Source organism: Martes martes, assembly GCF_963455335.1.
Source record: "Martes martes genome assembly, chromosome: 17".
Taxonomy (NCBI): Eukaryota; Metazoa; Chordata; class Mammalia; order Carnivora; family Mustelidae; genus Martes; species Martes martes.
Window position 1 is genome coordinate 43,786,250 of NC_137905.1, and position 14,650 is coordinate 43,800,899.

At 36.2% G+C, this 14,650-nt stretch overlaps 1 protein-coding gene across 1 annotated transcript in view; it reads left to right on the top strand.

The window, feature by feature from the left end:
- Positions 1–14,650, top strand: part of LOC308358585 (zinc finger protein 566-like) — a 32,466-nt gene extending 17,816 nt beyond the window's left edge. Inside the window, exons 6-8 of the mRNA XM_080828840.1 lie at positions 2,322–3,083; positions 12,354–12,415; positions 14,037–14,650. Of these exons, the coding sequence (XP_080684966.1) occupies positions 2,322–3,083; positions 12,354–12,400 (809 nt within the window). The 3' untranslated portion in view covers positions 12,401–12,415; positions 14,037–14,650. The remainder of the gene's footprint in view (positions 1–2,321; positions 3,084–12,353; positions 12,416–14,036) is intronic.

Consider the following 14,650-nt stretch of genomic DNA (forward strand, 5'->3'; position numbering starts at 1 on the left):
AGGGGAAAACAATCTGAAGCAAAGTCCACAATAAGTGCCAAGCCCAATGTGGTGCTTGATCTCATGACACTGAGATCATGACCTGAGCTGAAATCAAGAGTCAGACACTTAACTGACAGAGCCATCAAGGTGCCCCATGTACAGGCAGTTTGGAAGACAGTTTGGTACTTTCTTATGAAACTAAACATAGTCTTACTGTATGATCCAGTAATTGTGCTCCTTGATATTTACCCAAATAAATTGAAGACTTTTGTTTATACAAAACCTGCCCATAAGTGTTTATGGAAGTTTTGTTCATAATTGCCAAAACTTGAAAACAACTTGTCCTTGTGAATGGATAAACATAAATGTGGTTCATCCATACAAAGGACTATTACTCAGCAATGAAAAACAAATTAGCTACTGGGTGATAGAAAGACATGAAGGAACCTGAAAGGAGCCAGTTTGAAGAATTTACGTACTTTATGATTTCAACTATATCACATTCTGGAAAAGGTAAATAGTGGAGTTAGCAAAACAATCAGTGGTTGCCTGGATTTGGGGAGGGAGGAGGAATGGTTAGGTGGAGTGCAGGGCATTTTTAAGTAAATATAAATATATACCACATCTTCTTTATCCATTCAACACATGATGGACATTCAGGTTCTCTCCATAGTTTGGTTATTACTGATAATGCTGATGTAAACATTGGGGGCAGGTACCCCTTTGAATCTGTATTTTTGTATCCTTTGGGTAAATACCTAGTAATGAATGCAATTGCTGGATCAAAGGTAGTTCTATTTTTAACTTTTGAGGAACCTCCAAACTATTCTCCAAAGTGGCTGCACCAGTTTGCATTTCCACCAACAGTACAAAAAGATTCCCTTTTCTCATCCTCACCAACACCTGTTGTTTCTTGTGTTGTTAATTTTAGCCACTCTGAAAGGTGTGAGGTGGTATTTCATCATGGTTTTGATTTGTATTTCCCTGATGATGAGTAATGTTGAACATCTTTTCATGTGTCCGTTAGTCATCTGGGTGTCTTCTTTGGAAAAGTATTTATTTGTGTCTTCTGCCTATTTCTTAACTGGATTATTTGGTTTTTGGTTGAGTTTGGTAAGTGCTTTATAGATTTTGGATACTAACCCTTTATCAGATATGTTGTTTGCAAATGTCTGCATATCTACAAAAACAGATAGGTCATTTTTGGTTCTCTTGGCTCTGTACCTATGAGTGGGATTTCTGGGTTATGTGGTAACTCTATTTTGGACACTTCTGTTGGGCATATAACTTGGTGTGAACTTGCAAGGTAATGTGGCAACTCTGTGTTAACTTTTTGAAGAAGTGCAAAACTATTTTACAAAGCAGCTGTACTGTTTTGCATTCCCATCAGCAAGCTATGAGAGTTTCAAATATCCTCACTTCCGTGTAGCTTTAATTTGCATTATCTTAAGAGCAAATTTGAGTATATTTTCATATGGTTGGAAGTTATTTACATTACTTTTCTATCAACCCTCCATTTTCCTAATCCATTTTTATGTAGTGCTGATGTCCACTTTTATATAGTAGTCTTTTTAGTGTGATTTTAGAAACTGTTTATATATTAGGTATATAATAGGCATATTGCAATTTTGCAAATATTTGTCATTTATTTACCCTATCTTGTTTTTGACATGCCACCTTTTTTTTTTTTAACTGTGTTGTGGTCATTTAAAAAAAATATTTTATTTATTTGACACAGAGAGAGAGAGATCACAAGCAGGCAGAGAGGCAGGCAGAGAGAGGGGGAAGCAGGCTCTCTGCTGAGCAGAGATCCTTATGTGGGGCTGAGAGCATGACCTGAGGCAGAGGCTGAGGCAGAGGCTTAACCTACTAAGCCACCCAGGTGCCCCTATTGTGGTCATTTTATCAAATTATGATTAGGAAATTTTTCCCCATTCCTAGTTTATAGAAGTAGTCACCCAACTTTTATTCTAATTATTTATATGGCTTCATTTGTATAAATATGGACACCTGATCCATTTGGAATTTGTCCAACTATATTATATGGGGAATCAATGCAATGCAATTTTATCTTTTTTTCTATATGTCTACCCATATGTTTATCAGTTTCATTTATTAAAAAGAGTTCATGTTTTTCCTACTGATTTGAGCTGCTAGCTTTATGGTGTACTAAATTTGCACTTACAATGGTGTCGTTTCTGGATATTTCTTTTCTGCTCCATTGATTCCATTGACATCTTACGAGTATGATAGTCAGTTTGAGTCTACTCTTACTACCTTAGAGATTTTTATTTTTCAAGGAATATGAAAATAACATTTACTTTCTTGTTACCTTACAGACTGGGAATCCAGGTGTGAGACCAAAAAGCTGTCTTCAAAGAGAGGAATTTATGAAATAGAATCATCTCGATGGGAGATAATAGAACAGCTTATAAGACATAAGTGTAAAAGTTTTCGAGATTATAGGGAATGCAAAGACCAGGTTGAAAGCCAATTAGGAAATAAAGAGGGACTTTTCAGGCAACTATTAATCACTTGTAAAGAAATTCCCAATTTTAGCCAGACCACATCCCTTACATTAAAACAAAGAATTCATTTTCCTGAGAAATCCTATGAATGTAAAGCATGCAGAAAATACTTTATCCATGGCTTTCAACTTACAGAACATCAGCAAGATCATTCCGATGAAAAATTCTATGAATGTAAAGAATGTGGAAAGGCCTTTATTCAGAGCTCAGAACTTATTTACCATCAGAGAGTTCACGTTAAGAAACCCTATGAATGTAAGGAATGTGGAAAAACCTTTATTTGTGCCTCACAGCTTACTTATCATCAAAGAGTTCATACTGGGGAGAAACCTTATAAATGTAAAGAGTGTGGGAAGGCCTTTATTCGTGGCTCTCATCTTACCCAGCATCAAAGAATTCATACTGGTGAAAGACCCTATGAATGTAATGAATGTGGGAAGGCCTTTTTTCGTGGCTCTCAACTTACTTACCATCAGAGAGTTCATACTGCAGAGAAACCCTATCAATGTAAAGAATGTGGAAAGGCCTTTATTCGTGGCTCCCAACTTACTGAACATCAGAGAATTCATACAGGTGAGAAACCCTATGAATGTAAGAAATGTGGGAAAGCCTTTAGTTATGGCTCACAGCTTACTCTACATCACAGACTTCATACTGGCGAAAAACCCTATAAGTGTAAAGATTGTGAGATGTCCTTTATTCGTGGCTCCCAACTTACTGAACATCAGAGGATTCATACAGGTAGGAAACCACATGAATGTAAGCAATGTGGAAAGGCCTTTAACTATGGCTCACAGCTTATTCGTCATCAGAGGATTCATACCGGTGAAAAACCCTATGAATGTCAAGAATGTGGGAAATCATTTATTCGTGGCTCACAACTTACTGAACATCAAAAAATTCACACTGGTGAAAAACCTTTTGAATGTAAGGAATGTGGGAAAGCCTTTATTCGTGGCTCACATCTTACTCAGCATCAAAGGATTCATACTGGTGAAAAACCCTATGAATGTAAAGAGTGTGGTAAGGCCTTTATTTATAGCTCACAATTGACTCAACATCAGAGAATTCATACAGGTGAGAATTCCTGTGAATGTAAGCAGTGTGGGAAGATCTTTATTTGTGCCTCACAACTTACTCTACATCAGATTTCTCACTCTGGCAGGAAACCATATGAATGTAAGGAATGTGGTAAAGCTTTCATTCGTGGCTCACAGCTAACTTACCATCAGAGAGTTCATACTGGTGAGAAGCCCTATGAGTGTAATGAATGTGGGAAAGCCTTTATTCGTGGTTCACATCTTACTCAGCACCAGAGAATTCATACTGGTGAGAAACCATACAAATGTAATGAATGTGGGAAGGCCTTTAATCGTGGCTCACAACTTACTCAACATCAGAAAATTCATTCTGGTGAAAAGCCTTATAAATGTAATGAATGTGGTAAGGACTTTAGACGTCACTCACACCTTACCCAACATCATAAACTTCATAATTGAGAAAATACAAATTTATTAAATCTTTTGTCTACCCGTTGGTACTCAGTTTTGGAATATCAGATAATTACAGATTATGGAAGTAGGAATCCTTCTTTACTTTCACTCGTAGGTAACTATCAGAAAATTCAAACAAGGGAAGACTAGATTAATACAGTGGAGAATCAGTTTCCATCATATTTCAGTCTTTGTTAGACATTAGTGAATTCATGCAAGAGCAGAACCATAGAATGTAGGGTTTTCTTGTTTGGCATCATTCTCTTGTTTAGCATGATCTGAGCCCCACCATTTACTACATGTGTGTTCCTTTGGGAAAGTTAGTTAACCCCTGTTGCTTTAGTTTTTTTTCATTTGTAAAACTATCATTCACATTATAATGGTTTAAAAGACATAAATACTTAAAAAGCCTTAAAGCAGTGTATAATAAATAGATTATACTTAATAAACATTAGTAGTTATTATTGAAATTTTATTTTTACTCAGTATTTAAAAAAATTTTTTTTCCTCCTGGGCTCAAGAGTAATCTTTCTTTTTTTTTCAATTGAAGTGTAGTTGACATACAATGTTATATTAGTTTCAGATGCACACTGTAGTGATTGGACAGTTCTGTACCTCACTCAGTACTGACCATAATATACTGGTTACCATCTGTCTTTATACAACATTGTTACAATATTATTACTGACTATGTTCTATTAACTATGCTGTACTTTTAGAGTACAATTTCTGGGTCTTACACTAAATTCATGTTTTCTTTTATAAGAATTGGACAAGTTACTTTTGAAAGTGGCTTTACCATTTTATATTCACACCAGTAGCATATGACTTTCTCAGCCTTTGGTGTTGTCATCACTTTTTGTTTTAGCCATTGTGATAGGTGTGTAATGATGTCTCTTCTTGATCTTAATTTGCATTCCTCTAATGGCCTAATGATCTTGAATACCTTTTCATGTGCTTGTCATCTCTCTATCCATTTTGGTGAAATACCTGTGTCTTTTACTGATCTTTGAATTGTCTTATTTTATATTGTTAGGTTTTGAAAGAGTATTTTCTATATTCTTGATGATACTAGTCCTTTGCTGTGTGGTTGTAAATAATTTTTTTTTAAGATTTTATTTATTCATTTGACAGAGATCACAAGTAGGCAGAGAGGCAGGCAGAGACAGAGGAAGGGAAGCAGGCTCCCTGCTGAGCAGAGAGCCCAATGCGGGGCTTGATCCCAGGACCCTGAGATCGTGACCTGAGCCAAAGGCAGAGGCCTTAACCCACTGAGCCACCCTGGCACCCCAATTTTTCTTGATGTGTAGCTTTTTTTTTTTTTCACCTTTTAGTTGGGTCTTTTGAAGAGCAAAAGTTTTCAACATTGTAAGATCTACTTTATCAATTTCTCCTTTTATGGGTTTTGCTTTGGTGTCAAATCTAAAGACTCCTTGCCTACCCAGATTCCAAAGACTTTTCCTGTTTTTGCATAAATTTCTATTATTTTACATATAAGTCTGTAATATATTTTGAGTTAATTTTTCATGTATGTTGTATGCGTTAGCTTAATGTTCTTAGTTTGTTTTGGCTAATGGATGTCTATTTGCACAAGCATCATTTGTTGAAAAGACTGTCTTTCCTTCATTAAATTGCTTTTGTACTCTCTCAGAAATCTATTGAATATATTTGTGTATATCTTACTTCAAGTTTTTCTACTTCCGTCCAATGATCTGTCTTTCCATCTGTCAATATCACACTGCCGTGATTACTGTCATTTTATAGCATGTCTTAATAGGATTTCTCCAACTTTATTCTTTTTCAAGCTGATTTACCTATTCTTAGTTTTTGCCATTTCAAATAAATATTAGAATAAGCTTATATATTTACAAAATCTTGCTGAGGTTTTAATAGGAATTCTGTTTATAAATTTATATCTTTGTTAAGTCTTTTAATCTTTTAAAAGTATTTTAATCTTTTAAAAGTCTTTTAATCCATTAATCTAGTATATTTTTCCATTTTTAGGTTATTGTTGTTAGTTTGTGTTCTTCAAAATACAACTCCCATTACTTATGAGTGTGATCTAATTTGGAAATAGGGTCTTTGCTGATATATTCAAGTTAAGACAGAGATCATATTGGATTAGAGTGGGCGCTGCTGTAATGGCTGGTGTCCTGATATGAAGAGGGAAATGTGGACACAAACTCATAGGGAAGGCCATGTGAAATCAGACAGATTGGAATGATGCATCTACAGGCCAAGGAACACCAAGAATTAGTTGTTACTACTAGAAACTAGAGGGGAAAGAAAGGATCCAACCCCTGCCTTCAGAGATAACATGGCCCTGCCAATACCTTAATTTTGGACTTCTTTTCCCCAAAACTGTAATAGATTTGTGCTGTTTGAAAACACAAAACTTGTGGTAATTTGTTATGGCAGCCCTAGGAAATTGACATCATCTTTTAAAATTTTTTAATTAGGATTTGTAATTTTTGGCATACAGATCTTATACATGATTTGTAAGTGTATATACTTAAGTGTCTCACTTTCTTTGGAAAAGTTCTAAATAGTGTTGTGTTTTTAAATCCAATTTTTACCTGTTCATCATTAGTATATACAAACTATATAAATATATATCTGTATGTTGATCTGGTAATCTGTGACCTTGCTGCAGAACTCACCAATTCATTCTGGAAGGTTTTGTTTCATATTTTAGTACATTCCTTGGGGTTTTCTACATAGACAATCATGTCATCTATGGACAGCGACAGTTTTATATCTTCCTTTCATCTATGGACAGCGACAGTTTTATATCTTCCTTTCCTATAGATATAACTGTTTCCCGACAGTTTTATACCTTCCTTTTTATACCTTCCTTCCTTTATATCTTCCTTATATCTTCCTTTCTAGTCTGTGTCTTTGTGTCTTTTATGTCTTTTGTTTGCGTTATGCTGGCTGTAACTGTTAGTGCTATGTTGGATAACACAGGCAAGAGCAGACATCCTTGTGTTTTTCCAAATCTTAGGGGGAAATATTCAGTCTTTTACCATGAAGTACAATGTAAGCTGTTGGCTTTATGTAGATGTTCTTTTTTAAATTGAAGTTCCCCTCTGCTCCCAACTTCTTAATTTTTGTTTTTTTAAATATTTTTTTATTATGTTAGTCACCATACAGTACATTTGTTTTTGATGTAGTGTTCCATGATTCATTGTTTGCATATAACACCCAGTGCTCCATGCAGTACATGCCCTCCTTAATACCCATCACTGGGCTCACCCATCTCCCCCCACCCCTCCCCTCTAAAACCCTCAGTTTGTTTCTCCGAGTCCATAGTCTCTCATGGTTCGTCACCCCCTCTGATTCCCCCTGTTCATTTTTCCCTTCCTTCTCCTAATATCCTCCATGCTATTCCTTGTGCTATTCCACAAATAAGTGAAACCATATGATAATTGTCTTTCTCTGTGTGACTTATTTCATTTACGGTAATCTCCAGTTCCACCCATGTTGATGCAAATGTTGGGTATTCATCCTTTCTGATGGCTGAGTGATCCGTTATATATATGGACCACATCTTCTTTATCCATTTGTCTGTTGAAGGGCATCTTGGCTCCTTTAACAGTTTAGCTTTTTTAAAAAATAACGAATGCATATTGGATTTTATCCAGATATATGATATGATTATATGACTTTTTTCTTCAACCTGTTTATATGGTGGATTACATGGATTGACTTTTTAATGTAAAACCAGTCCTCATATAACTGTAATAAATCTCACATAGTCATGTTATATAATTTCTTGTTGGAATTGATATGCTAACATTTTGTTGAAGATTTTTCCTAGATTATGAAAAATAATTGTCATATTATTTTTTTCCTTTCTTCCTTCCTCTCTCTCTCTCTCCCCCCTAGTCTTTGTCTAATTTTGTATTGTATAATATCGCCTTAATAGAATGAGTTGGGAGGTGTTTCTTTTCTGTTTTCTGAAAGAAGTTGTATAAAATTTGTGTTCATTTTTCAGTTTGTGAAAATTTGCAAGTGAAGCCTTTTGGGCCTGAGGATTTTTAGGGAGCTTTACAATTATAAATTCAGTTTCTTTAATGGTTATTCATTTATATGGCTACTTAGGTTATCTGTTTCATCATAGTTGAGATTTAGTAGCTTGTGGTTTTTGAGAAACTTAGGCTAAATAGCGTTACACTTAAAATTTTCCAGCCTCTTCCCTCAATAAAAATTTTTTTAAAGATTTTATTTATTTATTTGACAGACAGAGATCACAAGTAAGCAGAGAGGCAGGCAGAGAGAGGAGGAAGCAGGCTTCCCATTGAGTAGAAAGCCCGATCAGGGCTTGATCCCAGGACCCTGGGATCATGACCTGAGCCGAAGGCAGAAATTTTTTAATTTTTTTTTTTAATTTATTCATTTGTTAGAGAGAGAGAGAGCAAGCGAGCACAGGCAGACAGAGTGGTAGGCAGAGGCAGAGGGAGAAGCAGGCTCCCCACCAAGCAAGGAGCCCGATGTGGGACTCAATCCCAGGACACTGGGATCATGACCCGAGCCGAAGGCAGCCGCTTAACCAACTGAGCCACCCAGGCGTCCCCGAAGGCAGAAGTTTTAACGCACTGAGCCACACAGGCGCCCCCCTCAATAAAATTTTTGACGCACATTCCCTTATAATGATAAGAATGGTGTCAAATTAAACAAAAATAACAAAATTAAAGACCAGATTCCCTTATAATGATAGATATAAATATTCTAAATAAAATATAATATCTACCAGTTAAAAGAATACAAAGGAATACCATTCTTCAGGAATGTCCAAGATTTAATCTGTTATAGATTAATTACATTTCAAAAGTCTACAAATTATATATATTTTTTTTAAGATTTTATTTATTTATTTGACAGAGATCACAAGTAGACAGAGAGGCAGGCAGAGAGAGAGAGGGGAAGCAGGCTCCCTGCTGAGCAGAGAGCCTGATGCGGGGCTTGATCCCAGGGCTCTGGGATCATGACCTGAGCCGAAGGCAGAGGCTTTAACCCACTGAGCCACCCAGGCACCCCTACAAATTATATTTGTAAGAGATAATTATGATGGAAAAATGATCTGATACAGCCTCAAGTCATTTGAATTCTCTCAGTGAATGGTTTTGAAATATGTGTTTTTCAATGTTCTTTGAGAGGGGTCCAATTGAAGAAACAGTTTACGTGACCACGTGTACAAAATTTAAGTTAAAAAATTCATACAGTATTATTATCTGCAAAAGCTCTTTGAAAACACATTTTGGCTGAATGATTAGTAGTTGAGTTTTAAAATTAATAATTTGCCTTAAAACCAATGTACTAGCATAGAATCAACTTCTGGCATTCAGAAAATCTCAATTTAATTTTATGATACATTGTTAATTGATTTCAGGGATTTTTTTTCATGATGAAATTTTGAGGTTCTTTGATATTTTGCTTTTAGTTATTTCTTACAATATGAGAATTTGCAAATAGGACTTATTGTTGAGATAATAGCCAAGGTAAAATTAAAATAACATTTTTTATTTTTTTAGATGTTCAAATTATCAATGCTAGTGTCCCAATAGTTCTACAAAGATTTCAATTATGATCTAATTTTTTAAATTTCCTTTTTGATATTTGAATTATAAATTCATTGACTCTGAAAAGGTATGAAGTTCCTCCTAAAGTTATCTATTTTTTTTTAAAGGATTTTATTTTTATTTCTTTGTCAGAGAGAGAGAGAGCGCACACAGGCAGGCAGAGTGGCAGGCGAGAGAGAGAGCTAGAGAGAGCGAGCGAGCACACAGGCAGGCAGAGTGGCAGGCAGAGGCAGAGGGAGAAGCAGGCTCCCTGCCGAGCAAGGAGCCCGATGTGGTACTCAATCCCAGGACATTGGGATCATGACCCCAGCCGAAGGCAGCCGCTTAACTGACTGAGCCACCCAGGCGTCCCTAAAGTCATCTATTGAAGACACATTCTCCTAATATTTTTATTGTTATGTGTCTTATTGTTTAACAAATTTTAGGAGCACTTAGATGACTCAGTTGTTAAGCATCTGCCTTTGATTCAGGTCATGATCCCAGGGTCCTGGGATCAAGCCCCCATGGTTGGGCTCCCTGCTCAGCAAAGCCTGCTTCTCCCTTTCCCACTCCTCCTGCTTGTGTTCCCTCTCTTGCTGTCTGTCTCTCTGTCAAATAAATAAAATCTTAAAAAAAAAAAAAACAATTTTAAACTATTGATACCTACAACTTAAATACATTGTTTATGTGCAACTTGCCAAATTAAGAGTTCAAAGGTTAGTCATTACATACCAAATAAATATTAGAGAACCATAATTCATGAGCATTTAACAGTATTGCTGTGGAGCCACAACAGCTCTTTATTGTTACCTATAGCACCAGTCTGTTTTGCTCAGGTTTTATAATTTATTACATCATAAATAAACCTTTTACTACTCAATGGATTGCATGATTGTCACATATGAAAAATATATTTTTTAAAGTTTTATTTGACAGAGAGAGAGATCACAAGTAGGCAGAGAGGCAGGCAGAGAGAGAAGGGGAAGCAGGCTCCCTGCTGAGCAGAGAGCCTGATGCGGGGCTCCATCCCAGGATCCTGAGATCATGACCTGAGCTGAAGGCAGAGGCTTAACCCACTGAGCCACCCAGTTGCCCCTGTTTTTATAATGATGTAACAGTAATATACCTTGTGCTACCTTAAAATTACTTGTTTTGAATTCTTTTCCTTAGGACCATATCTCTGTGTTGAATTCTACAGATAATACGTTAGCCTAAAATTTCCTGTAGTACTTTTTAAGTAATACGATTCAGATGATATTAGAAAAAAAGATTCTGGGGGCGCCTGGGTGGCTCAGTCATTAAGCGTCTGCCTTCTGCTTGGGTCATGATCCTGGAGTCCTGGGATCGAGGCCTGCAACGGGCTCCCTGCTCTGCGGGAGGCCTGCTTCTCCCTCTCCCACTCCTCCTGCCTGTGTTCCTCTCTGTGTCTCTGTCAAATAAATAAATCTTAAAAAAAAAAAAAAGATTCTGTGGTCAAACCAGCTTGTAAATGGTGGCATATTTCACATCACTTTTTGGAGCAATAAGTTCATTTTATTTTATCAGGGCTATAATAAATATTTTAGTAAAGGAATTTCTCAAAACTTTAACCCCTCATATGCCACTTACTTGACCATGAATCCCTTCTTATAATGCCTATTAAGATCTTTTGCATGTGAACTATTTTTGTAAATGCTGCTCTAGCTACAAAATATAACCAGAGGTGGAAACTCTAGACATTATAGCTGGAGGCCACCTGAGTTTATGAAAGGGCAAGTTGCTTTCTCTAAACCAATCCCATTCTTTTTCTACAGATAGGACCCCTGTCCTCTTAAAAAAGGGAAATTCCTCTGGGACACCTGGGTGGCTCAGTTGGTTAAGCCGCTGCCTTCGGCTCAGGTCGTGATCCCGGGGTCCTGGGATCGAGTCCCGCATCGGGCTCCTTGCTCAGCGGGGAGCCTGCTTCTCTCGCTGCCTCTGCCTGCCTCTCTGCCTGCTTGTGTGTACTTTGTCTCTGACAAATAAATAAATAAAATCTTTAAAAAAAAAAAAAAGGGAAATTCCTCTATGTAACAATCTTCCTTCACAGTCCCTTCTTACTCTTCCATCTACCCCAATTCTTAGTTCAATTTAATGATATTAAAAACAAACAAACAAAAAACAACAAAACAGGTTTGTGAAATTTTAAAGGCATGGTAATGAAATAAATGTCTTTATCATTGATATAGTTAGGCCATAAAGTTCTAGAATTGGAGATTCTTTTCTAAGATGAATTTTATAACAAATACAAGAATAAAGGTGGTCAAATGGGCCATTATGTCATAACTTTGTTCTCTACTTCTAACAGTGTTTTACTTATTCTCAAAAGAAAAGTTAGAAATTCAATGTATTTTTATGTAGCTTTCTTTTTTCATATTTGAATTACCCTTCTGAAATTACATAATGCATTTCCTGCAAAACAGGAAGTTATAACAAATATACACATAATCTAGCTTCCTGGGGCACCTGGGTGGCGCAGTTAAGCCTCTGCCTTAGGTTCAGGTCATGATCCCAGTGTCCTGGGATCAAGCCCCATGTCCCTCGGGCTCCCTTCTTACTGTGGAGTCTGCTTATCTCTTTCCCTCTGTCCCTTGCTTGTGTTCTCTCTCTCTCAAATAAATAAAATCTTAAAAAAAAAAAAAGAAAATCTGACTTCTTAAACTAAACCTAATGAGTACGTTTGTAGCTTTTTGTTTAAATGTACATTTTTATGTTTGTACATGTTTATACATTTTTTTTCCTTGGTTGTGAATATTTATATATTTAAACAGGGTCACTGTATGGACATCAGTCTGCAGCTTTCCTGCAACATACATAATGGACATCTTTCCAGGTACATATAAATCTAACTCATTTTAGTGTTAGTAGCTGCAGAATACTACATATGGAGAGGTATTAAATGTTCAAGTTGTTTCTCTGTTGATGAACAAAGTTGTTTCTCTGTTGATGAACATTCATGTTATTTTGCCTTCCTTGCTATTTCAAACAATTGTCAATAAATACCATTAAACATAAATGCATAGGTATGTTTTTATTTCTGTAAGATAGATTCTTATATCAGGTTTGTGGAACAAAAATAGTGTATGTTTAAAGAAGATTTATTCATTTGAGAGAGAGAGAGAAGGGAAGGAGCAGAGGGAGAGAGAATCCTCAAGCAGACTCCCCACTGCACCAGGAGCCTGACACGGGCCTCATCCCAGGACCCTGAGGTCATGACTTGAGCCAAAATCAAGAGTTGGACATTTAACTGACTGAGCCACCCAGACACCCCTTTATCTATTGTTTTATTGTAATAGTAACATTACTTTCCAGATAAAGCACATTCAGCCCCATCAACAGTGTTTGAGATGCACATTTTCCTACAATTTAACAGCACTTGGTGCTCTTTGTCAATCTAATGAAAAATATGCCATTGCTTTAATCCGAATTTATTTAAATATTGGGTAGACTGAGCATGCTTTCATTTGCTTATTGGCCATCTGAATTTTTTGTAAATTACCTGTCAATAGTGTACAATTTCTAGTGTTTTTCATTAATTTTTAGAATTTTTTTATGTTTATAGGTATTTATCATACGGGTTACAAAAACAATTTCTAGTCTATCTAGTATTTTAATATACCCTTTGTTTTGTACTTTTATAGAATCAAATATAATCTCCATAGAGCGTTTCCTACATAAGATTATTCACATTTTCCTAAATATCTTTTTTTTTGTATTTTAGTCTTTTTTAGCTAAATTTTCCCACCAACTTTTTGTATCGAAAATTTCTAAAAATCACAGGAAAGCTAAAATAATAGTGAAACAAACATCCATCACATCCAAGACTGACTTAGTTAACATCTGACACATTTTATTTTTATTAACATTACATTTCACTCCTAAATACTTCAGGCATAACCTAAAAATGAGATTGTCTTAATTTTAATAGCATGGCATTAGAAAATTAAAAATAATTCCATAATTTCCCAAAGTATCTCAAAAACTGGCTTAGGGACACCTGGGTAGCTCAGTCAGTTAACCGACCACCTTCTGCTCAGGCCATAATCCCAGGGTCCTGGAACCCAGTCCCACATTGGGCTCCCTACTGAGTAGGGAGCCTGCTTTTCCCTCTGCCTGCTACCCGCCCCCCCCTGCTTGTGCTCTCTCTCTTGTTCTCTGACAAATAAATCTTTAGAAAAAAAAAAGATCCAGCAGGGGCCACTGTGCAGACCAGACTTTGCTCGCTTGCGCATCTTGCTCCACTTCTCTGCAGCCATGTCTAACAAACTCAATAATAGCGGAGCTTGAGAAATTCAGTAAGTTGAAATTGGAAGAAGACAAAAATGTAAGAGAATAATCCACTACCTTCAAAAGAAATGATTGAACGGGAGAAGCAAGCAGGTGAATTGTAATGAGACATTGCCACTAATACACACTGTATATTCCACAAGCATTACCTTTTTTGCTTCTTTTAGCTGTTCAACTTTGTAAGATGCACAGAGGTTGGATCAAGTTTAAATGACTGTGCTGCCCCTTTTCACATCGAAGAACTACTGACAATGAAGGTGCCTGCCTCTCCCATCTGCCTGTCCAGCTGGCAGGGAAGAAAAAGAACTTGCATGTTAATGCAGGAAGAAGCTGGGTGGGATGACAGTGAACTCCAGAGTTAAAACAAAGCCGGTCCATGGTGTCCTGTAAGCTGTAAAATGCATTTAATCAGAGTGCCATATTTTTTTGTTCAACTGATTTTAATTATTGGAATGCACAATTTTTTAAATATGCAGTAAAAATTTTAAAACCTTTAAAAAACTTGGCTTATAAAATGTTTTTCTAAATAAGAATCTGATCAAGGCTCTCATAATCTCTTAACTGAGAACAGTCACCACCACCACTTTTTTTGTAATTTTTTTGATACTCCCATTTTTAGAATCTAGGCTTGGTAGAATGTCAAACTTTTAGGATTTGTCTGTTTCCTTAGGAATAAATACAGAAGTAGTAGTTTTGGTAAAAATAATGATGATATGTACTTACTATAGCAAAAGGTATACTATGCATAACATAAAGCATTAAATATGTCATTATATAAATG